Genomic DNA, 24,743 nt, shown 5'->3' on the forward strand with positions numbered 1-24,743 from the left:
GTTGTTCAGTGCATTAAATGTCACCATACGTGAACAAAGGGTTTGTTAGGGTTTCAAGGACAGTTCAAGACTAGGATGTTTGTTAATGTATTCCTGGGTTAAAAGACAAAGGCGAGGACTGCAAAAGTCACCTTACACTAGATGCTGGAACATTAAACCGTTTTCTTTTTTTTTTTTTTTAAAAAAAACAACTTTATTTCATGCACATTGGTATGACAATGTCAGATTCTCTTGAACTGGAGCTAGAGACAGTTGTGAGCTGCCATGTGGGTGCTGGGAATTGAACCCGGGTCCTCTGGAGGAGCAGTCAGTGCTCTTAACCACTAAGCCATCTCACCAGCCCCCTAAACAATTTTCTTCAAATCCAGGACTGAGAAACTTTCAGTACAGAGGTCAAGCTTGGCCACAGCAGCAGGACAGGAGGAAGAAAGAGGAAAGGAAGAGGTCCGTCCATCCCTGTTTGCAATGGGCATATTACCATGTTTTAAATGCCCCAGATTCTGCTGGAACACTCCAAAATCAGGTCAACACTGCAAGGAAGTAGAAGCCAAAGCCAGCACATGGGCATGCTGAGACAGGAAGCAGAGAAGCCATCCACTCAATAATTATGAATAACCTAACCAAGGACGTCAAAAGACTTCTACAAAGAGAACTTTAAAGTACTGGAGAAATAAATTCAAGAGGACATGAGAACACAAAAAGACACCCTGTGCTCCTGGACTGGCAGAATTAATATGAAAATGGTCTTACCACTGAGAGTGACCCACAGGTTCAATGCAAACCTTCAAAATTCTAAGGTATCGTTGAGAGAATTAGAAAATCCATCCGGAAGCTCACCGAGAAGCACAATAGACACTGGACAGCCAGCCAGTCCCGAGTGCAGAGAGTAATGCTGGAGCAGCGCCTTGTCTCAAATTCTGCTAGAGTCATTGTGACCGAAACAGCATGGTACCAACACCGAAGCAGACACAGATTCCAATGGGGTGGACAGATGATCAGGAAATAAACCAAACAGATACAGTTTCCTGATCTTTTTTAAACAAGAATGCCAAAACCGTATGTTAGAGAAAGCACAGCTACAGCAAGGGCTGCCCGGAACACTGGCACCCATGTGTGGAGAATGAAACCGAGTCCCTCCTTCCCTGTGCACGGTAATCAGTACAGAATGAACCACACCTTAAGTTAATCCCCAAATCCTTTAAAATCCTGCAAGAGAACTAGAGAGGCGGCCTATGGGTAAAGGCACTGCTGTCTTGGATTTGGTTTCCAGCTGACATGGCTGCTCACAGACATCCTCAACTCCAGTTCCAGGGAACGAGGCCTCTTCTGGCCTCTGTGGACACTGCATACATGCAGTGCACTTACATACATGTAGGTAGGACATCCATACATAAAATAAATCCAGGTTTCTCCCCTGAATTCCTACCCTGACTTCCCTGAGTGGTGGGGCTGTGACCTAACTGTAAGCTGAAATAGCCCCTTTCTTCCCAAGTTGCTTTGGTTGTGGTGTTCACGGCAGCCATAGAGACCCTGACTGAAACAATGGTAACAAATTGGCACTCCAGCAGGAAGTAGCTAAATCCACAGAAAACCTGAGAGGGCTGGGAAAGGAATTCTAGACGCTAAAAAACAAGGTTCTTTGTTTTTTGTTGTTGTTGTTTGTTTGTTGTTATTGTTGTTGTTGTTTGTTTGTTGTTGTTGTTGTTTGTTGTTGTTGTTTGTTGTTGCTTGTTTGTTGTTGTTTGATAGGCTCTGCTTGCCGGCAGCACGCTGCAGCCCCTTTTAAGGTGGTCTTGCTGATTCAGCAGTAGCAGAAAAAAAAAAACCCAACAAAACAAAAAAACAAACCTGTGTGGTTTCAAAATGGCAGTTTCCTGGTCCACCAGCACAGATGGCTCTGACTCTTTCAGGAGATCTGGCTATGGAGCATTCAAATGGGGTTTATGAGCAGCATGTCACAAACTGATTAATGGCTCGACATAGACCCACTGCATACTTGGAACTGGGGCGCTGTTCACAGGTTGCAGAGGCAGTGAACATCCTTCGACCATGCTGGACTGGGCAGAGCAATCAGGCAGGCCCTATCGGCCCTAGCCTTGCCCACTTAGCATTTTAAAAAAACAACAGTCCTGGTCAGAAAAGGATTACAGATATGCAATAAAGACAGATTCAGATTTTTTTAAAAAAAAGACCTCTAAATGGGTCACAGTGTTGGATAATGTGCATAGGCTTGGGAAAGAGAAGAAAAAGAATATAGTTATAAAAAGAAGTAAATTATTTAAAAAAATAAATAAAACAAAGTCTTTAAAGAGACTTTTTTTTTAAATTATTTTTACTGTGAAGGAGCTAAGTACAGAGAGACACTTCATTGTATGGGCTGCTAAGCTAAACCAGCATATATGTTTTAAATAAGGTTTCTTGACTTCAAAATTTGAGTGTAAAAATTTGTTGCTTTGGAAAGGAGGTTCTTCTTTTGTTTCTACAGTGGATGAGAACCTGTGGAATCCTTCCAGACTAATGTGGTTTGATGCACCCGACCCCCTGAAAGGTCACCATGAATACCCCCCAAATACTTCACCCAACAAAAATCAGGAAGAAATTTGGAGAGAACTCCACCCATATTTCCAAATACTGTTTATAAATATTTGTTTTCATTTAAATGAATATGCTATAGAAATGGGTACTTTGCATTGATATGGATCTTGGTTTATTGATACAAATTTAAGGTCAATTTTGTTATATGTGTATTTCTGCCCTTGATTAAGGTATTGTGCTTGTGCAGCTCATTTAAAAATGAGACATGGCGCCAGAAGCAGCTTGGTCTACGACAGCAGCGCTTCAACGTGGCACCAACCAGGGGACAACAGCATGGGAAACAGGGCTTGGCTACAACCACCAAAGGCAATGACCTTCTGTTTCTCAGCTAGGGTGAACAAGTCCAGAAGGTTCTGTAAGATCTCCAAAGCACTGGGGACTGACTCATCAACCATACAGTTGTTGGGGACATTTTGCACTTAATAGTGGGCACTGTGGACAGTGTGTTCTGACCAGCCCTCCTACTTCACAGACACAGAGCATCCCCTTGCACCACACTGAAGGGCAGGCATGTCTTCTGTGTATTGTCTGGCTTTGGGCCCTCGGAGAACAGGTGCTAAACCAATGTTCATTGCGTGAGTAGAAGGATAGCCTGGAGAGACCCAGGGCGATCCCCGGCCTGCGGTTAGAACTGCTGAACGCACAGGGCTCAGAAAAGTGGATGCGGTTACAACCCAAGTTAGCTCAACCCACGCACAGGGCGCCAGGCCTCACTCCATGGCAAACAGCAAGCTAAATCCTTATCCAGAAGAAGAGCCCTTGGCTTTAGGCTTGCTGTGTGAACTCAACTACATGGCCCGGGTCCTAGGAGCTGTTATAGTCCTCCAGCAGGGAGTGGCGTGATTAAAGAGCACCGCTGCCACGGTGGGGGAACGTCATTCTCCTTGGCCTCTTGCCTTCCAGGAAGACATACCATCAAGTCAGAAAGTGAACAGGCTTTCAAACACCCAGAGTTCTGTTGGGAATACTCTGAAAATGGTCCTCTTCCTTCTTTGTGTCACAGAGAAACGGAAAGAACAGAGTGCATATTCCTGGGAAGTACGCTGTGTGTACTTCCTGCTGGAGTATAACCCTCTGTGGACCATTAGGCCACTTAACTGTTCTGCGCAGCCTGAAGGGAGTCAGGGAAACTCTCAACACAGGGAACTCGGGAGATATGGTGGCCGTGAGTAGACCAAGATCAGTCACCGAATTCTCGGGGGCAGACATTTCAAAGGAGTTATTTCTATTTTAGTAAGAACTCGTTATCTTACCTGGTGGCAGCTGTGTGCTATCACCGGCATGGCTGTGATGTCATCTGGACTCGTGGGCTTCCTTCTCTGTGTGGTGGCTGTGGGTTTCCTCTGAAAAAGTGAGAAAAGTGGAGTCTTCTCTGATGGAGGAAGGTCATTGGCTAGTAAAGGAACTGCCCTGGCCCATTTTATTGGTTAGAGGATAGGTGGGAGGAGTAAACAGAACAGAACGCTGGGAGGAAGAGGAAGTGAGCTCAGAGACTTGACAGCTCTCCTCTAGGGAGCAGACGCCTGAGAGAGATGCCATGCCCCGCTCCCGGCATGAAGCTCCGACCCAGGATGGACTAGGCTAGAATCTTCCCGGTAAGACCGGTTCTCACAGATTATTAGAGATGGGTTGATCGGGATGTGAGAATTAGCCTGTAAGTGCTAGAGCTAAAGGGCCAAGCAGTGCTTAAAAGAATACAGTGTCTGTGTAATTATTTTGGGGCATAAGCTAGCCGAGCAGGCGGCCGGGGTGCTGGGAACGCAGCCCCGCCGCCCCTATTACCACACTTCTCCACTCCGCTCCTGTGAGACCACAGCTGCGTCTCCTGCTCTGCTTCTGGTGCGGGGGGGGGGGGGGGGGGGGGGGGGGGGGGGGCGGGCAAACTCGAAGTCAGGGGCCAGAACCCTCCTCAGCTGTGCATTCCGCTGAGGCTTTCCCTACCGCCGGCAGAGCAGTGTTCCTTTATAGCCACAAGCTGGTCTGGTACTATCCAGTCAACCCTCTCTCCCCTCAGCGTGGATGGTGGTGGTCTTATTCACTTTGAAGATTTGTCTAATTATGGATGTGTGATGTCTGTGCACTCACGTGCAGGTGCCTTGAAGAGGCCAGAGGCATCAGATCCCTGGAGCTGGAGTTACCAGCTGTTGTGAGACATGGATGTGAGTGCTGGGAGCTGAAGAGGCCAGAGGCATCAGATCCCCGGAGGTGGAGTTACCAGCTGTTATGAGCCACGGATGTGGGTGCTGGGAGCTGAACTTGGGTCCTCTAGAAGAGCAGTGCATACTCTTGACCCCTGAACCATCTCTCCATCCCATTTCCTTGGCTTTAAAGCCGGGGTTTGCAAGCTTCAGCGTTTTGGGCGTCAGCCCAGAGGCACAGTGATGGGCTTCACCATGCACCATCACTTACAGTGCCGCCAGAACCGCAGGGTCTGCTGTGCCGTGGGTGGCAGACTCAACAGCAAAGCAGTTACTACCTGCGGAGACTATGCTTATGGTGACAGACAAGAGACGACCAAGAAACTGTCAGCATTCCATCTATTTCATCTGAGACAAGGGCTTTTGTTCCTCCTCCTCTTCCCTCTGAGACACTTAATAGCCCGGGCTGGCCTTGAACCCCTGACCCAGCTTCATTTCTTTATCTTCTAGGTAGGCACTGGTCTATAAGCTATTCCCCATGATTTGCCAGCCAGAAATGTCCCAGCAGGACTTAGACTGTCTCTGACAACCCCAGGGCTGCTCCATGGGCCCCTCCCACAATTCTCATGAGGAGGGGCTGAGTGAAGGCTACAGTAGCCAATGAGGAGAAAGCAGAGGTACAGGTACAGAGGCACCAGATCCGGCCTCCTAGGGATGAGTTCCTCCTGTTCTCCTCCTTCCTGGCCCCCAGGACCTCAGGGGAGTCCCACTAGCCCTACACTCCCAGAGCGGTCCCCACGCTGGCAGACACAGCATGGATTTGGCTCAGGGCAGCAGAAGATTGGAGTCTGTGCGGTCATTCTTTCTGCCCTGCTGGGGTTGCACTCCACAGAGGCTCAGGCCAGTGGCCCTGTCAGAGAGGCAGCTCGATGACCTGCATCGGGGGGTCATGCTGACCTGACATTCGGGAGCCTCCTGAAGCAGAAAGTGACTCACTCCTTTAAGACTTGGCAGGAGGATAGAGAGAACTTGAGATAAGAAATCAAAAAAATCTAAAGTCGTTTGACCACTTGAGATAAAACTAGCAGACTACATAGCAAGTGGCCTCCCTTTGCTTTGAGTGAGACTGTTGACATGGTTTGTTCATGTGTGTGATGTGTGTAGGACAATGTCAGGTGGAGCGTGTCAGCTTAGGAGGAACACAGCTGCCAGCAATCTTTTGATGGCCGCTTGGGTGAAGCTTGGGTAAAGTTTCTCTTTCCTTGCCATGTGGGGATCTACAGTTGTTCTAAACACATTAACGAAGTCACATTGACATGCATGCAAAGGAGCAGGGAATATGAAGCGTGAAGATGGGGGAGGTGGCCAGCAGAAACTGAGTAGAAGCACAGACGACAGACTCAGACAAAGATTGGAACACTGATCAGGATTGCGTTTCTCCAAGTTCAGAAAAGTACGCGAAGCGGCAGTACAGGACACAGGGATGGTCCTCCCTCTTGGGAAGGAGGACCTAAGATACAACCCTTGGGCTTGAACTGACTGCATCTGACATGGGAAAATGTACTTCATGGGCTAACAACAGATAGACCGGGGGAAGCACCCCTGTGAGGGTCTAGACTGGGGGAAGCACACCCGTGAGGGTCTAGACTGTGGGGGAAGCACACCTGTGAGGGTCTAGACTGTGGGGGAAGAACACCCGTGAGGGTCTAGACTGTGGGGGAAGCACACCCGTGAGGGTCTAGACTGTGGGGGAAGAACACCCGTGAGGGTCTAGACTGTGGGGGAAGCACACCCGTGAGGGTCTAGACTGTGGGGGAAGAACACCTGTGAGGGTCTAGACTGTGGGGGAAGCACACCTGTGAGGGTCTAGACTGTGGGGGAAGCACACCTGTGAGGGTCTAGACTGTGGGGGAAGCACACCTGTGAGGGTCTAGACTGGGGGAAGCACACCTGTGAGGGTCTAGACTGGGGGAAGCACACCTGTGAGGGTCTAGACTGTGGGGGAAGAACACCTGTGAGGGTCTAGACTGTGGGGGAAGCATACCTTGTTAGGGTTCTACAAATAGCTATGACATTTTTGAGGTGAAGTTATGTAATATCATAATTCAAATGTAAACTATGGAACAGCTAGCAAATATATGGAGTTAGAAGAAAGGTACAAAAAGTCTAAGAAACTTTATAATAATGAACAGAAAATAAAGACAATAGACACATAACCATAGGGACTTAAATACAGGAAGAAAAATCAGAACTCTAAGAGAAGAAAACCCTGTACTAATGAGATGTCATCCTCAATGACAGGGAAGCAGGAGGTATAAGGATCTGGCCAGCACCACTAATTGTAGCACAAATAATATAAACCCAGAGACAGATATTGAGGTTCAAGTTGAAGATCAGAGAAGCAAAGCAGCTGAGTCACTACAGAGACATTTTACCTCTACTAAGAAGAGCAGATTGAGAGGCACAGAGAGAAAGAGAGGAGGGGACAAAGGGGAGAAGTGGGGAGAAGGGGGAGAGGCAGAAAGGAAGGGACTCAGGCTGGAAGGGGAAGATCAGCTTGCCTTGGCAGACAGGGTGGGAGCTGGCAGAGCTTGTCTCTTAAAGGGATAGGACAGACAATTACATCCTCCTCCCTACTTCTTGGATAAAGGCATGGGATCTCAAGTGCTGAGATCACCTTTGTGTGAGCTCTGTTTCTCTTTCGGATTGATTCATCTCATGTGGCCCAGGATGGCATTGAACTAACAGCCGTCTGCCTGTCTCCCAAATCCTGGCATTAAAGGTGTGGTTGACTAGTGTGGCGGCTTTGACCTCTGATCTTTAGGCAAACTTTATTTATTAAAACACAAATAATATACCACTATAACTTATCGAGATTATGCTGTGGGAACTCCTTCAGCAATAGATCTTAAGATACTGGCCCACTTTGGGCGTGGTCTCATGTAATACAAATGCAGACAGAAAGTGTATAAGGGCCTTTCGGCTGCTGGATTTGGTTCCAGTTCCCAGCTCATGCAGAGGACTGCAGATTGCTATTCTTTCTGTGAGTTTATCCCCAGATAAATAAATCTTTGTTGTACTCCATTTCGGGCTATTATGGAACACTTTTGTATGCCAACATATTTTGGGGTTCAGTACCAATGAGCCTCTCAGACCCCAGTTAGGATTCACTTCAGCTGTTGAAACCTGACTGAGGGATCTGAGGGTAAAGGGAATAAATCAGCTCAGTATGTTACCTCTGCATGCTCTTTATTCCTCGGACAAAGAAGTAGAGAGAACCATGATCTCCACGAGGTTTTTAGTTTTTACGACATGGTTAAAAAATCCATAGGCAAAAACACTAATATCAATATGCATTTCAGAATCACAAAAAAGCAGGCAGAACCTGACAAAGCAGTGCCCCAGAACAGGTGGTACCACCCAGGAGGGGCCAGCATCCAAGGGGAAATACCTGACATTCCAAACCATCAGTTAAAGTTACTAAATATCTTGAAACCCTGGACTCACCCTTGCCCAGACATACTCGTTTGGTAAGGGTGCTGTCTTGCTATCTTTTTGAAATTCCTACATGGTCTGTCGCAAAGGTAATTGTGGGGGTTTGACTTTAGAACAGTGAATGGCATTGCTGTAAGGCCCTGTGGTGTGGGGGATGTGGGAAGGCCATTCCGCTGCCCGTGCAGGAGACAGAAGTTACACTGCTGAGGGATTTGGGGAATGAATCCCATTTTGAAGGGAGAAACGCCATGATTTCACAAGGTGTTTACAGAACTGGTAATGACTAATTCAAAATGTTCTTTTGCAGCTCTGCAAACACAGGCTCCCCATCAGCTGTGCCCCATCAGTTGTACCCTTGTGGGCCTGTCTAATAGTCTGTCAGTGTATGTAACTGTATCATACTTACGTCTCTAATAGTAACTAATCAACGAACAGGCTGGTGAACTTCATAGAAGCAACAGCATAAAGACGAACAAACACATTGTCTCTGCACATCAGACACTTAGCATAGACCTTATAGTGGACTGGGGAAAAAACTGCACCCTTAGCGATTTAAAAAGGATTTGAACTATATAAACTAAAAGATACTAAAAGATAGTCGAAGATCTGAAGTGCACAAAAACTAAGCAACAGACCTCCAAATAACTCATGAGTCAGAGCGAAAACCAAAATTAAAATTAAAAAGTAGGGTTGGTGGGATGGTTCAGTGGGTAAAGGCAAACCCAACGACCTGAGTTCGACCCCCAGGACCCACACAGTAGAACTGACACTCACAAGTTACCTCTGTCCCAGACACACACACATGTACTTACTTACATGTGCACACATGCGCACATACTCTGAAAGATTTATAAAGTGTAATAAAAAATTTACAATTTGTTCCTAAAATCACATGGAAATTGAATTTTACCAAAAGCAAATTTGAAAAAAAACAAAGTAGGTTTATCACTATGTGACTTAAAGGAAACAACAACGAAGGCAGCATATTTGCATAAAACAGAGACGTGTGTCAAGAGAGCAGAATAGATACTGAAAGTTGGTCTGCGCACTCCAGTGATGGGGAAAGGGACTGAGCATTTTCCCATGTCCTTACCATTTATATATCTTTGAGAACTGTCCACTCTATTCCGAGTTCCTTATATGTCCTAGATATTAGTCTATAGTCAACATGCATACGTATAAAGGTTTTCGTCTCCTTTCGTCTCTCTCCTACATCCCGTTAATCAATTCTATTTCCTGGGCTCCTAGAACTGTATTCAGAAACATTGCTTGTATCTACATTGTGAGCTGTTTTCAGAATTTCAGGTCTGAAAGTTTTGACCATTTTGAATCGCTTCTGTGATGGGCAAAGGACCTGTCTCACTCTTCTACAGGTGGATGTCCAGTTTGCCCAGACCCAGGTATTGAAAGGACACATTGGTCTTTTGGGTTTTGATCACTTGGTTGATTATCTCAGATCCTTTCTTCTGTTCCATCGGCCTATGCTGCGGTTCAGTGAGAACGGCCATAGGGCTCACACATTTGAATGCTTGGTCTCTAACTGGTGGAACTGCTTTCCTTGCTAGGCTGCCTTAGTCATGGCGACTCCTCACAGCAATGTAAAGGAACCAAGGCAGTCTTTGTGTCTGCTTTATGGCAGTGCCATTCTGGCTTTGTTACAATAGTTTCACGGTATAACTTGAAGTCAGGAATGGGAATAACTTCAAAATTCTTTTATTCATGACTGTTTTGGTTATTCAGAGTTTTTGGTCTTTTGCTTTTACATATACATTTTGGGGTGTTTTCCTATTTCTTTGAAAAATGTCATTGGACTTTTGAGGGGTATTGTTGTGAATCTATAGATTTCTTTTGGTAATACAACCGTTTCATAATCTACTTCGGCAATCCATGAACATGGGATGGATGTCTTCCCATCTTCAAGTATCTTAATTTCTTGATTCACTGTGTTAAATTTCCCTTGTAGCAATTTTTCGTCTCCTTTACTAAGTTTATTCCAAAGCATTTTATCTTACCGAGGCTACTATGAATTGCCTGGTGCCTGCAGAGGTTCGGAGGGGGTGGCTGATCCTCTAGGACTAGAGAGTTCTATACAGTTGTAAGCTGCTATGTGAGTACTGGGGACTCAACCTCATTCTCTGCAGGAGCAACACATGCTCTTAGCCATGAAGCCAACTCTCCAGCCCTCACACTCTTTTAACATATAGGACCACACTAAGTACAGCAGAGATCATTGACTTCCTCCTTTCTTGTGCGTATAGCCTTTGTGTTGCTGTCTTGCCTTATTTCTCTGGCTCGCAATTGCACACTATATGGAATAAAGATGAGCACCCAATCTTGTTCCCAAGTCTTCAGTTTTTCTCCACTCTGGATACAAAGGTTTATTTTTCCACGCACCCTCTACAATATTTGTTTCTTGTTTTAGTTTTCTTTTTACATTTATTTAGTATGTGTGTGTGTGCATGCATGTGTGTACATATGCATGCCTTAATGTAGACCCACTGTTGGTAGGGATGCAAATTAGTTAAGCCAATATGTATATCAGTATGGAGGTACCTAAGAAGACCTAGAACCTCCGTATCATCATGCTAAACAGAAACAAAAGTCAGCACACAGCAGACATATCTGCACAGCCGTGCTCCCTGTGACATATGGAACAGCCAAGCTATGTGATGGGTAATCTTCATTGTCAATTTGACTGATTTAGAACCATCACAGAAACCACCTCTGGGCGAGTCTATGAGGGTGTTTCCAGAAAGGTCTAACTGAAGGGGGGAGATCAGCTCTGGATGTGGGCAGCACCACTCGAGGGTCCTGGGCTACATGAAGTGACAGTGAGCGGACACCAGCACCTGCTCTTGCCTGCTGCAGATATGCTGGGAAGAACTGCCTCTTCACCACAGGGTAGGGTATCCTCAGGGAGGCAGACTGTGCCCTTTCCTTCTGAGCTGTGCGCTAAATCAGACCTCCTTGTGTTTGTTAGGTATAGGATTGCAGCAAGGAGAAATTAACGATAAGGCTTAGGTGTTGAGAATGGTTTAAGAAAATGTCCATGTGCACAGTCCAATTTTATTCATCCATAAAAATTATATAAATCTCACTGTCTTTATATGCTTTGTCAGATTTAGCCTTTTATTTTTGCAAGTATTTATGTGTTGTGTATGTGTTTGTGTGAGAGGGTGTGTGCCCACACACGTGTGCACATGTGGAGGTCAGAACTTGACACTGGCCCCCTTCCTCTATTGCTTTTTACCTTTATTATTATTTATTTTTACAAGCTTGTGTGTAGGAGTGCTTTCTCTGCACGTATGTTTGTGTGTGCAGTAGCCGTGGAGGCCAGAAGAGGGGATGGGATCCCTGGTAACTGGAGTTACAGTTGTTAGCCACCGAATCTAGGTCCTCTTGCAAAGAGCAGTAGCTTCTGAACTATCTCCCCATTTTGAGATGAAATCTGAACCTTACTAGTCTGTCTTGATTGGGGTCAGTGAGATGCAGGATCCATTTGTCTTTAGCCCCAGGGCTGAGGTTTCAGATGTACAGTGCTCCAGAGAGCTTTTCTCACGGGAGCTGGGATCCAGACTAGGGCCCTCACGCTTCTGTAGCAGGCACTTCACCCTGGGTCATTTCCCCAGCCTCTGCTTGGCAGATTTGTTCAAAAGGAGAATAAAAGTATGCAAAACATACAAGAACAAATGTATCAAAATTGGTAACTTGGGCTGGCAGTATAGTTCCGGCAAGTGTGTTTGCCTAGCATGCCCCAGCACCACAAAGACAACACAAAGCTTCCCTGAGGGCTAGCAAGATGGTTCAGCAGGCAGGAACACTTGCTGTGCAAGCCCGACAACCTGAGTGTGATGCCCGGAGCTCACATGCCAGTGAAGGCAAGAACTGGCGCCACAAAGTGGTTCTCTGCTCCCCTAATGCCTGTGCAGACACAACTCATTAATCCTGTAAGAAATAGGTTTGAAAGAATCCTTCTTCAAGCAAAAAATAACTTCCAAAAGTTCAAAATTTTGTTTTTCTTAGGACTTCCAAATACTTTAGGCCTGCATAGGTGGCTGATTAGGTAAAATGTTTTTTTTAAAGCATCTGCCACACAAACCCAATGGCCTGTTTAATCATTGGATCCACAGTAAAACTAGAGAACCCACTCCTGCAAGCTGCCATTTGACTTCAACTATGGAGCCCCAACATCACCTCCCCCTTCTCTTTCTCTCTCTCTCTCTCTCTCTCTCTCTCTCTCTCTCTCTCTCTCTCTCTCACACACACACACACACACACCTGTAAAAACAGAACCATTAATCTTACCTAGCTGTAAACCTGAGATTGACAAGACGTGCCTACTGGTTTGATAGTGGCACAAACGTCATGGGAACAACCAACTACTTTCTAATTGGGTTTAAAGCTTACTTCACAAGATGAAACCACACCTGGCACCATTTCTGGGATGAAGAACCTGTGAGCAGACAGGTTATAGGCTAGGAGAGAACCTATTAAGTTATGAAATGGACATAGTACTAAACCAGCTCCTAATGACATCACCATAATTACAGATCCATGCATTTCTCAGTCTTCAGCACAGAGTGGTAGTAGAAGTGACTAACAAGGTGTAGAGACTGAGAGACTGCAAAATGCCCAGCCCTAAATGTGACCCCTATTATTACACCCCCTCCTCTCACGGCTTAGGGATGGTTTTGGAAGACAGTGGAAAGGATTGTACAAGCCAGAGGCTGTGGATGGCTATAAGGAAAGCATCTCCTAGACACGGCTTGGATGCTGCACATGAACTCAGACTGACCGTGACAGGATGCACAAGACCTGTGCAAACTCAAGCCAGACAAACTAAGAGTAGAGAGGGAAGGTGGGTACAAAGTCCTACCCCTCACTGAGGAGCTATTTGCATCTCATGGGGGAGAGGGAGAGTCCTCTTTAAAAAGCACATTCCCAGGTAGGTAGACTGCATGCCAGTAGGTGACCACACGCTCGAGGGTACACAGGCAGGGCAGACTGCCCTGGGTAGCTTTTACTGTTGACAGGACACAAAGTTTCATGGGTTTGGAAGGAGGTGTGGGTCTGGGAGACGTTGGGGGAGGGGTGGATATGATCAACACATTGTATGAAATGAAGCTCACATGTGCAACACATCCCACATACAGCAGTTTTTAAAATACCGAAGCACGTGTAAACAAAGGGTAGTACAGGCCATGTAGCTGGAGAGAAGGACGTTCGCACATACCCAGCGAACCACTGGGATCGCGAATGCACCAAGTACTATCAGAGCTCCATGTTAGGGACCTGATGTTTAAGATGAATCAAATATTTAAACGGTTACTTCAAGAGAGACATAATGATTGCAGTCTTCTTAGTCTCAGGGAAATGAAAGAAGTCCGTAGCACACCACTGAACACCCACTGGAGCTCAGCAGAACGCCACACAAACTCCCCGGCACCCCCTACTCCACATCAAGGCTCCCTGGTTTGCCGTGGGGTCTCCAGCAATGCAGGGGTCTAAGCCAAGTGAGAGGAGGGCAAGAAGGGCACGCAGGCCAGGAAGACTCAGGTCCCATCTGGGGGAGCAATAAAGGCAAGTCTGGTTTGGAGGCTGGAAGGAGCTTACGGGAACCAACTAAAGGCAAGTGGAGAAACAAAGAACACAGAGCTGAGAGAGCAGGCAGCCGGAACATCAGAAAAACGCACCCAGCCTGAGAAGAGACTACCACACAGGTTAGGACTGCAGCTCCCTAGGCACACATGGGGCAGACACCAGGGAGTCTGTGTGTGCGCCACGCAGCAGTGGGCTGCGGATCCGTGGCTTTCGCTGCCGTCCCCAGGACAGTAGAAATATGGGCTTGGTGGGGAGCAGCAGTAAGCCAGGGAACGCTACAGCGCTGAGTGTTCGGCAGCTGCAAACCTGGACTCAGACATGATTTTAGGTACGTTACTTAAACTTTGGGGTTTGTTTCTGCATCTGTAAAATGGGTACGAAAAGGGGTTTAAAATACCATGATCTTTGTAATTAGCGGGCCCAGTAGCCCCAGACAGTTTGAGTTAAAATGGTGCTGTTAGACAGCGAGGGGCAGAGCTGACACGTTCAGTGAGAAAAGTCAGATGGGGCCAAGGGCACTGCAAGTGAAGGCCGCCAGTTTTGGTATTATGGATTTTACAGCCTGGGTACTGTGAATTGTTTACTGAGCAGCTATGAGCAAGGCACACGTGTTTTCTCGGCACTGCACGAGTGTGAAGACCAGAGCTTCGTGAGGTGGGTTGTGAGGGCCCCACTCAGAGAGACCAGTGTGGTGGGGTGAGGGCTGCATGCTGCCGCGGGAACCAACTCTGAGCAGTTACACCAGCACTGAGAAGGCAGTAAGGAAGACAGCTGCCATGGGAGGTGGGCGTGAGTGCACCCCATGGCACCCTGTCACTCCAGAATCCAAGCAACCGAAAGGGGTAGGACCAGAGGCAGGGGTTTGGGTGGGCAGTAAGAACGAGAGTGAATCAGAAACACTCCCTGCTTGGCGGCCTGGCAAAGTCCCTTGGGGGTAAGGCCGCAGGCAGTACTGACATTCAAGGACCACTCACGGGTGAGCCGGCAGACCACCAGCCGTGGTAATGTCTCCATCCCGCTGGCATTAGGCCACTGTGCTCCAGCACCCCACTCTGTCCTGAGCGGCGGCTCCCACTTCTACACCATCTACCAAATACACCAGGAGGCTTTCCTGCACTGGCAGCTTCCCTCATGCCCCCAGGTCTCCCACTCCATCACCTCAACTCGCTCCTCCCTTCCTCCAAGCTGCTATCAGATGCTGCATACCCTGGCCTCTGTCCAGATCTGGAGCCCTGCCTTGCCCTATGTCCTTCAATCCCCGCATCCCCTTCCAGCTTCCACTCCTGTCTGGATTACCACACGGGTCATGTGCTTTGTTTCCTACTTGACATCAGCCTCCCCATCAGGATGCTCAGTTCCCTCCTCGTCCTCCATTATATCTTAACTGGGGCACTAGAACTGTGCCTGCCGGTGGCAGACTTGATGGATTCATTAATGGGCATTGACAGGTCACAGAGCTGTGCAGCCGTCATGATGCCCAGGGCCACTTGGTTTGCTCCTGGGGAGACCAGCTAGGGCATTGCAAGGGCCCTGCAAGGCACATCCACAGAGGCTGCAGGACCTGTCTGGGGTATGGCGGGCTGAGGGGAGGGACATCCTCCCTCAGTGCCCGAAAGTCCAGGAAGTGTGGGAGGCTTGGCTTCAGCTTTCAGTCTGGCAGGTTAGGCTGGTAGCTGTGTGTCCTCCCCAGAGGACAGGAGAAAGCTGGAGTCCTGCTGGCGCTGGGCAGCGGCCAGCGTCTGGAAGCACAATGGCCATCTGTTCCCGCGTTCTCTTTTTGGAGGCTGCTGGCTCACCCCACTGGAATGGGGTGCCACTTCAGGACACGGAACTTGGAGCTGGTGGTGGATTTCTTGGAACCGGTGGCAGGAAGATCTAAATTAAGACCTTTCTATCACACCAAATAAACTGAAGCTGAAACAGACACTAAAGGAATTCGGCAGAATGCCTTCATACATAATTTTTGAAGTACAGAGGAAGACCTTAGGGAGCAGACGGCATTTGTTCAGTAGAGCCTCAAGGTATTTGCTGAAAACAATGACACCTCTGTTTGATACAAGGACACATTAGAAAGTGCAAGGTTCTTTTTTGAAGCTCCCTGTGCCATAGAAGATGGCAATTTCCACTATGCTTGACAAGGCCCAGGGCCTGGCCCATTGCCCTCTCAGGGGACACGTTGGGTTACCTTCAGTGTGGTTTCAGCATCGTGTCATATAGAAGCTTCTTGCTCCCAAGGAGCTATGAAGAGATGGTCTCAACCAGGCTGTCTCTGTCCCTGGCTCAGGAGCTGATGGGCCCCACTCTTCTGGGACAGCAAGGGTGAGCCCCTTAGCCAGAGGGTGCAGAAAAGTTCATTCAGCAAAGTCACCTAAGGCTTGCGGGGGGGGGGGGACTTTAATCACCATTTTAAATGTGAAAGAAGGGGCACCATGAGACCAGCTGTTTCCTTCCGATGGGCAAGGCCCTGAGGTTATCTGGCTATTCCTTCCATCCACCACTGGACACAGAACTCACATAGTATCCTTTCTAACAACCCAAAGACATGGGTAATGAATTATATTGTGACTACTTTTGTTTTAATGTAGTATTCAAACACTGGTTCACAGAACCTCTGAAAACATACCAACTGATGATTCTCATGCTGGTGTCCAGCAGGCTCAGGACATGTACCACCATCTTAGTAAGGTTTTAACTCCTATCAGGAAGGCTATGAACCACTGTCCCCACCTACACCCTTCCACTTAATGGCTTTCACTTCTCCGTGGGAACGTGCTCAGAAAGTCAACACTGACGAGCCAACTTACTTTTTTTCTTTTTAAGTCTTTCAAGGCAGGGTTCTTCTGTGTAGCTCTTGCTGTTCTGAACTAGTTTTGTAGACTGGGCTGGTCTCGAACTCACACAGAGATCTGCCTGCCTCCTGAGTGCTGGGATTGAAGGTGTGCGCCACCACTGCCCAGCTTCCTTATGGTGTCCTAAGAATCTGCTGTCTTGTAGAAGCAACACTGTTTGTATTTAGGACTGGTCCATCTGGATTGTACGTACTCTGACAGGGTAAGGGTTTCCCATGGGATATTCAACATCGTTACTCTTAATACACGGACAATTTTTGTGACTTGATGTCCATCAGTTTGCCCAGACTAACAGTCTACTCATTGTGATTTTTTAAAAATATTTATTTATTATGTATACAATATTCTGTGTGCATGCCTGCAGGCAAGAAGAGGGCACCAGACCCCATTTACAGATGGTTGTGAGCCACCAATGTGGTTGCTGGGAATTGAACTCAGGACCTTTGGAAGAGCAGGCAGCGCTCTTAACCACTGAGCCATCTCTCCAGCCCCTCATTGTGGTTTTTTAGTTGACTAGAATTTCTGTACTTTTGCTATTTCCTTTTTTTTTTTCCCTCTTGAAAGCAGGGACAGTGAGACCACGTACGGCAGTGGAAATGAGGCAAAAGCAGGAGGAAGAACAGTTCTTACCCTAATTTTTGCCCAGGCCCTGGCAAGACATCCATGCAAAAGCTCCTTCAATCTAACAAGTCATCTGCCCATGTCCTGCAGCATCCACCTTGCCAGGTAGATGTACATTGTAGAGAATGGTGCTGTGACATTTCTTCCACGCACATACCATACTCTGACCATATTCTCAGGGGCTATCTCTTGTTTACTGCCACACCAGTCTAGCCTGGGGCCATGCATCTGTAGTGATCGACCCATTCCCACTGGTTTCCATGGCTGGCATTGCCTGTCCAGACACTCAGGTGACTGCGTGAAGGTGGACACATGGGCCATCGTGTCAACGGAGCAACAGAAAGGCCCCAGACATAAGTGACCATCATTTCTCCCCTCTGTCACAGTTTAATCAAGCCTACCGCATAGGCATTAGGACAAGAAGGCCGCCCTTTCTTTCATGCAATGCTCGGCAGGAGCTGTTTTGGTCCTTGTTCTAAGCAATCACCCTGTCACCATGCGGCCTGCCTGCGCTTGTTCAGCCTCATCAGGGTGTCCACTTTGCCATGCTCTGTGGTGTCCTTGAATCCGTGTCTCTGGAGAGGGCTGTGACCGAGGACTGACTGGTCCTGCTGCCCGAGCTGCGGCATGAGATCTGACTACTTGCTTCCACTACAGCCTTTCTCATTACCTTACAAATACAACACCTTGTATTGGCATCACTTGAGTTCGGTATTAACTATCCATTATTCATAATACAGATTAAGCACTTCAGAGACAAAAAAAATCCAAATTTAAAGGCACAGCCAATGCTCTAAGTTATTGAATTAAATGCTACTGTTTGAATATATTTGAATGAGTATTAGTTTAAAATTATGCTTGCTTCTCACTATGGCCACCATGGGGGGGGGTGCGTGACGAGACTGTTGGATAAGGAGCCATGTCCCACAAGGGACTGCCAGCACCCCCAGCCTTCCATGAGAAATGTGTATACCTGTCCATTCCTCTATATTGAGAACCGAGTGCTGGGATGCAGTCTTGAGCTGGCAGCAGCTGTAGCAGCTCAGGAGGAGGCTGTATCACCAGGGGATTGCGAGTCCTAAGTATCCGTTCTCGGCCATCAACTCAAGAGTCTGAAAGCAACTTTTTTCAGAATCTGTAAACACTCCACAGAACGTGCCTGACAACTGTGTTCTAAGACAAGCAAGCACACTTGGTGCCATTAGCCTGTCCAACAGGAGTTTCAACGGCTTTTAGTAAATATATTAATAAACTGTGCTTTCTTTAATATCTGCGAGTGTTTGGCATATCCCACAGGGCCTTTCCAAAGCCACTGCCATGGACTAGCCTCAGCATCCATAAGCCCAGAAGTGCCCCGAAGAGATGCAGTCATCCTCAGGATCTTCCGGTGTCCACGAGAACTCTGCAGGACTGCACAATCCACTCTGTGTCATCGCTGCATAAATGTTCTATTCACGAACTTAAACAGTCGAGCTTGGCAAGCTGCGCTTAGGCACAAAAGAATGTTCTGCTCTAGGCTCTACAATAATCCAAGACCCTTGGGTCAGGCTCCTGAGTGCAGCATGCCGCTCTTCCCAAATGAAGACCTTCTCAGCAGCTGTCAGCACAGAGCCCGACATCTCAAGCAGAATGAAAGTTTAAGTTACCTGGGAAGAACGACAAGAACGACAGCGGACTGCTGATCTTTCAGAACGTTTTATTGACAGTTACTGGACAAGTATAAGGCATGTTCACAGGCTCTGAAGGGAGGGAGTTCATTCTCTCAGCGGCGACTACAGTCTGCACCAGATACCACAGTATCCCTGTGCACTTGAACGTGTACCGCTCACAACTGTTAGAGCATGCAGGCCATGTTCAGGGACCACCGCGGAGAATGTCTCAGAGTAAGGAGTGAGCTGCTACAGACGAGGTCACTAGACACCACAACTCACACAGACACAAGAAGAAGGCGACCACACTGCTGCTGCAACAGAGAACACGCTGGCAAACAGGTTTTTGTTTCTTCGTGTTTGAGAGAAACGGAATATATCCAGGGTTCATGTTTCTGTATTTGCCACTGCCTATAGGTCACTAAATATACCTAGTTTTGAATAATTTCTAACGCAGTTAGATTGATTTCAGGTCACAACACAAGATTGCATGCAATACTTTACACAAAAGTCAAACACACAATTTAATAACACCAACACTCAGGACTGTCTGGTGTATTTCTTTTTGGTGGTAGTGTAAGGATGGAGAACGATGGTGGCTGGTTCTGCACAGCGCTCGCGTGCTCAGGTCTAATTAGCTGCACACTTCCAAGCAATGGTAGACTAGCTAAGGAGACTAGCACAGAGATCTCAGTGTGAGCCTCAGGTGTAGGGCTGCTGCAAACAGGTAGCCTGCTTCCAAGGTAGAAAAGTCTTAGCTCAAGCTAATTTAAAACGTATTTTAGAATTGGTTTCCAGGATGTGGATCAATTGGATCATAAGCATTTAAAAATTTAAGAGGGGCTGGGTGATGCTGGAGCACACCTTTAATCCCAGCACTTGGGAGGCAGAGGCAGGCAGATCTCTGTGAGTCTGAGCCCAGTCTGGTCTACAGAGTGAGCTCCAGGACAGGCAGGGCTGTTACATAGAGAAACCCTGTCTCGAAAAACCAAAATATAAAAATTGATGAAGGAGACCACACAATTCCAGGGAAGGACTGAAGAGGCTAAGAATTCTCACAACTGGAGCACTGCTTGAGAGCTCACAACTCTCTCCCCAGAGCCCCCACAGCAGCCCCACCAGTGTAGGAATGTGTAACACAGCATTGCAGAGGCCCACACACGCTGCCACTGCGGGGGACTTGATGTGGACGGCTCAGGACTCCGCGGGTTAGCTCTGTGGTACAGTGTCAGGGTCTGCACATCTGTGTCTGCACTGGCGACAGGACACTGCTGTCAGGCATCACACAGGCGAGCAGTGCGTTAGTGAGGAGTGACTACCTACAGCAACAGGGAGGCAGTTCCCATCGTCGGCTGGGCTGGGCTGGCAAGGTGCAGCAACAGGCTACTCTTCTGACAGCAGGTCCCCGCTGCCGCAGGTGGGGCAGGTGCTCTGCCCTTTAAGCCACTGCTTAAAGCACTGCAAAGGAGATAAGAGAGTCAGCCAGTGCTGCAGGGTCGGGCCCCGGCTCTCTTAAACCACTGTGCTCTGGCAGGAGCAGGGCTTATGCCACTTCCCAGTCTGGTGCCACCCAATCCTTAAGGAAGATCACGGTCTGCTCATGGCAGGAGGACAGCTGAAGCCCAGGAGAAACAAGAGTGCTCCAGATCAGACTCATGGCCCGTGAAGTCTAAGCTCGGTCAGCTTCCCTGACTGACTGACTGCACCACTTGTCAGTTTTGTGGCCACAAAACCACTTGATGCCTGCTCCTGGCTTTTGGATCCCGAGAGTCTCATCGGTCTGTGCGCACATTCTCTGTGCAGGCGCGGAGCTGAAGGCCAAAGCATGATCTGAAGGGGGCTCTGCAACCTGATCAGGCCCTGCTACTGAGTATTTTATAGTCGGCCCTTCCTTAGGGTAGAGAACTCGTCTGTCCTAAACCAGCAGTGCCCAGACACCGAGACAACTGGTCCTCAGGTCCTAGAAGGACATGTTGTCTTTAACACGGTGCCCCAGCTTTACATGCTACACTGAACAGACACTGTGCACTATTTATTTAGTCACAAGAAACCAACGTTCAAGGAATTAATATTGCATACAGTCCTAGAGCCAATATAGCTACGCAGTCAATTGTAATTCTTCACCCATGGCATGATGAGAAAAAAAGTAGTCTACAGAGCCACAGCTACCCCTGGTCCAAGACCCCTACCGACTTCCCAAACATCTCTTTTCACATAGGCCCATGAATACAGGATGCGCAGATTTACAAAGAAAAAATGGCTTGGAAACATAAGGACTGGTACCTGCCCCCAAATTCCATTTTTATTTTTAAAATGCATGGTAGGCAGTCAGAAATAATACTTACCCCTTTGTGAAACTTGTGCCCACATTTTAGCACACGCATGTTTTTTGACTTGAACATCTCGTGGCATAGCTCACAGGAATTTGCATCTGGTGCCTGTGGAAAAAAAAACACATTTGAATAATAAATAAACTATTTATGATATGTGCTTGCATCACTTAGTACATGGGTGGCCTTAAGATTTTTTTTTTTTGCCACAAAGGGTAGATTATTTTTCAATTATGGTTTAACAGAGTGAAAGCTTTTAAGTTTTTTTTTAATTTATTATATATACAATATTATTGTCTACATGTATGCCTTCAGGTCAGAAGAGGGCACCCAGACCTCATTACAGATGGTTGTGAGCCACCATGTGGTTGCTGGGAATTGAACTCAGGACCTTTGGAAGAGCAGGCAATGCTCTTAACTGCTGAGCCATCTCTCCAGCCCCAGCTTTTAAGTTTTAAAATAGTTTCTAGCCAGGTGGTGGTGGTGCACGCCTTTAATCCCAGCATTCGGAAGGCAGAGGCAGGTGGATCTCTGTGAGTTCAAGGCAACCCTAGCTTACACTGTGAGTTCTCAGGACAGTCAGGACTCCAGAGAGAACCTGCCTCAAAAAACTTAAAACAACAAAAAAATAGCTTTGCTGTGGGTAACTTTTATATGCTGTGAATATATGTTGCTCACTGGTTAATAATAGAAGCTATTTGACTGAAAGTCAGGAAGGATGAAAAGTCAAACTAAATACAGTGAAAAAGAAGGGCAGAATTGAGATTCAAGCCAGTCGCCTAAGGAGCAAGATGCCAGCAGACCCGTAACTGAGGTGGATTTTTTTTTTCATTTTGAAAAATTAATTTTTTTTATTTTTTATTTTTTTTAATTTATTTATTTATTAAAGATTTCTGTCTCTTCCCCATCACCGCCTCCCATTTCCCTCCCCCTTCTCCAATTAAGTCCCCCCCCCCAGCCCGAAAAGCAATCAGGGTTCCCTGTCCTGTGGGAAGTCCAAGGAACCCCCACCTCCATCCAGGTCTAGCAAGTTGAGCATCCAAACTGCCTAGGCTCCCACAAAGCCAGTGCGTGCAGTAGGATCAGAAACCCATTGCTATTGCTGTGGTGGATTTGAGCTTGAAGACCTGAGAGCAAACAGTTCCACTGATCAGCCTTACAGACCAGGTTATGGTCTCTCCTGAGGTGCTGACAGGGCCCAGGCTGATATGGGGCAGATGGCACAGCGCAGGTTCACTTTGCTCTACGCTAGCCCTTCCCCCTCTTCCCTGAGTCCTGGACAGTAGAGCAAAGTGAACCTGCACTATGCCTCCAACCTCACTGGAAAAAGAGTTTCCGGTTCGAAGACTCTAGTCTCAAGATGAAACAGTGAGATTGATACAGCAGGACATTCAACGTCCTCTCCTGGCCTCTGCACAGGGACACCTGGGTGTGCACTTGTTCCTATGTGCATACGTGTTTGCACCCCAGACACAATCTTTATTTTAATGTCTAGGACCCCAAGCAGGAAATGGTAGGCCCACTGTGTTTGAGTCTTGAGTCTTCTCACCTCGATAAACCCCATCGAGATAATCCCCCCCAAGGCAAGTCTGGATCTCAACAAATTGAAAAGTGACACCAGTCACCACAGAGACAGAAGCAGCTCTCTCCTGGAAGTGATTACCTAGTCTACTCTGAGGTGGGGCTGGGCACTACTCCCCCTAAAAATGCAAATGCCCTGAGAATCCGATTGGCTGGAGGAACACAGCCACTGTAATTCACCTAAACCCCTGGGAAGTCTGGACTCAGACTGAGTTTTCTCACTAGGTGAGTGACCTTGGGGAGTGCAGTGGGGAGGGGGTGGAAAAGTGCAGGGCAAGAGGAAGAGGCACGAATTCACAAAGACCTTCTTGTGCTGCTGACCCTGGTAAGAATGCTACGTGACCTGAAACTCTAACTTCTGTGCCACAGCGGCAGAGGGCAGAGCAGGCCTCCAGCCTTACCAGACAGTGACAAGACGAGGGACTGCTGCTGCCTGACAAGCAAGGCATCCACACCTTCACATAGCTGAATGCTGACAGGATCACACTCATGCCTTGGGTATTTTATTGTAAGATACAGACAATATAGAGCCTTGCCAACTTAGATAAAGCCACACAAACAATTTATCAGATGCACTATGTAAATAAAAAGATTCTTATATTCTTAAAGGAAACCGAGACTTAAATCAGCAATGTCAAATTGCAGGCACATTCAGCCCATTTCAGTACTCACTTCCAGGCACCCAATGGACGGGCAAAGGGTACCATTAGTATGTGTATTCTACAGCATCAATGAATCCAGCAGCAGCCTGGCAGTACAAGTCCCCGCCCAGGCTCACGGTAGTGCTGAGTGACGCAAGCTAGCCTTTAAGTTCTGGCTTACAAATGATAAAATTACCCCAAAACTGCTTTTCCCACTTGATATGAGATCAACACACTTGACCACTTGTAAAAGTATAGGACAAAACCCAGTTATATCCAGGCAGTCGGCTGTCACCCTGGATCCCAGACATGAAGGTATATTCAAATTCAGCAAAATCTGGTTCCTAATTTTAGTTTCAAATAGAGCAAGCCTCAAAGTGAAAGGGCCACCTCATGGACTAAAAATTCTGCATCCTCCCAACTCCTCTCCTCAATAAAGAGAAAAATCGGCAATGCAGCTGTCCAGGTAATACTCACAGGGCTCACAGGGACGTCTTCTCTCTTTTGGCCTTTGGTTTTGGATGATGGTCCAACAACGGCCAAGGGAGCACTCTGGGAGGACGTAGCCACCGCAGCAGCAGCAGGAGCCTCAGGTGTCTTCTTGTCTTTTCCTGGGTTTGGCTGCAGAGGGAGGGGATGAGGTGGGAAAGAGGGAACAAGGTGTAGTTACGACCGTCTGGCCACCTTCTAGTCTGCTCTCTTTCACTGGGGCTGGACTGCAAGCTTTCCAGTCTCACATTTTATAAACAAGCATGAAGACAAACATCTTACCTTTTTCTTTTTCTGTTCCTCTAGAATGTGTTCTGTGACTCTTTCAACAGTCTCCTCAATACTTAATCCAGAGAGTGAGTTCTTGTTTTTGTTTCGAACTTTTTTAACAAAACCAGCAAGCTCAGTGCTGAAAGAGAAAAGTGAACAATACATGACTTTGACAACTCACCACCCCAAGGTTACCTGTCGGTGACAGTTAACCAGTGACCATTCAGAAAGATCAGCTCACCACCCCAAGGTTACCTGTCGGTGACAGTTAACCAGTGACCGTTTAGAAAGATCAGCTCACTACCCAAAGGTAATCTGTGGACCACAGTTAACCACAGGGACCATACAGAAAGATCAGCTCACTACCCAAAGGTAACCTGTGGACCACAGTTAACCACAGGGACCATACAGAAAGATCAGCTCACTACCTAAAGGTAACCTGTGGGCCACAGTTAATTACAGAGACCATAGAGAAAAATCAGCT

At 47.3% G+C, this 24,743-nt stretch overlaps 1 protein-coding gene across 5 annotated transcripts in view; it reads right to left on the reverse strand.

The window, feature by feature from the left end:
* Positions 1-18,981: 18,981 nt before the first annotated feature.
* Ttc3 (tetratricopeptide repeat domain 3) overlaps positions 18,982-24,743 on the reverse strand; it is a 97,942-nt gene continuing 92,180 nt past the window's right edge. For all 5 annotated transcript variants that reach the window (XM_041673380.1, XM_041673379.1, XM_041673377.1 and 2 more), the window contains 4 exons: positions 24,272-24,398; positions 23,978-24,121; positions 21,294-21,386; positions 18,982-20,406 (listed from right to left, as the gene is read on the reverse strand). In XM_041673380.1, coding sequence (XP_041529314.1) covers positions 20,332-20,406; positions 21,294-21,386; positions 23,978-24,121; positions 24,272-24,398 — 439 coding nt within the window. In that variant the 3' untranslated portion in view covers positions 18,982-20,331. The remainder of the gene's footprint in view (positions 20,407-21,293; positions 21,387-23,977; positions 24,122-24,271; positions 24,399-24,743) is intronic.

The sequence above is a fragment of the Microtus oregoni genome, unplaced genomic scaffold (genome assembly GCF_018167655.1).
Source record: "Microtus oregoni isolate MIOR12 unplaced genomic scaffold, Mior012 000023F_ref0000262, whole genome shotgun sequence".
Lineage (NCBI taxonomy): Eukaryota > Metazoa > Chordata > Mammalia > Rodentia > Cricetidae > Microtus > Microtus oregoni.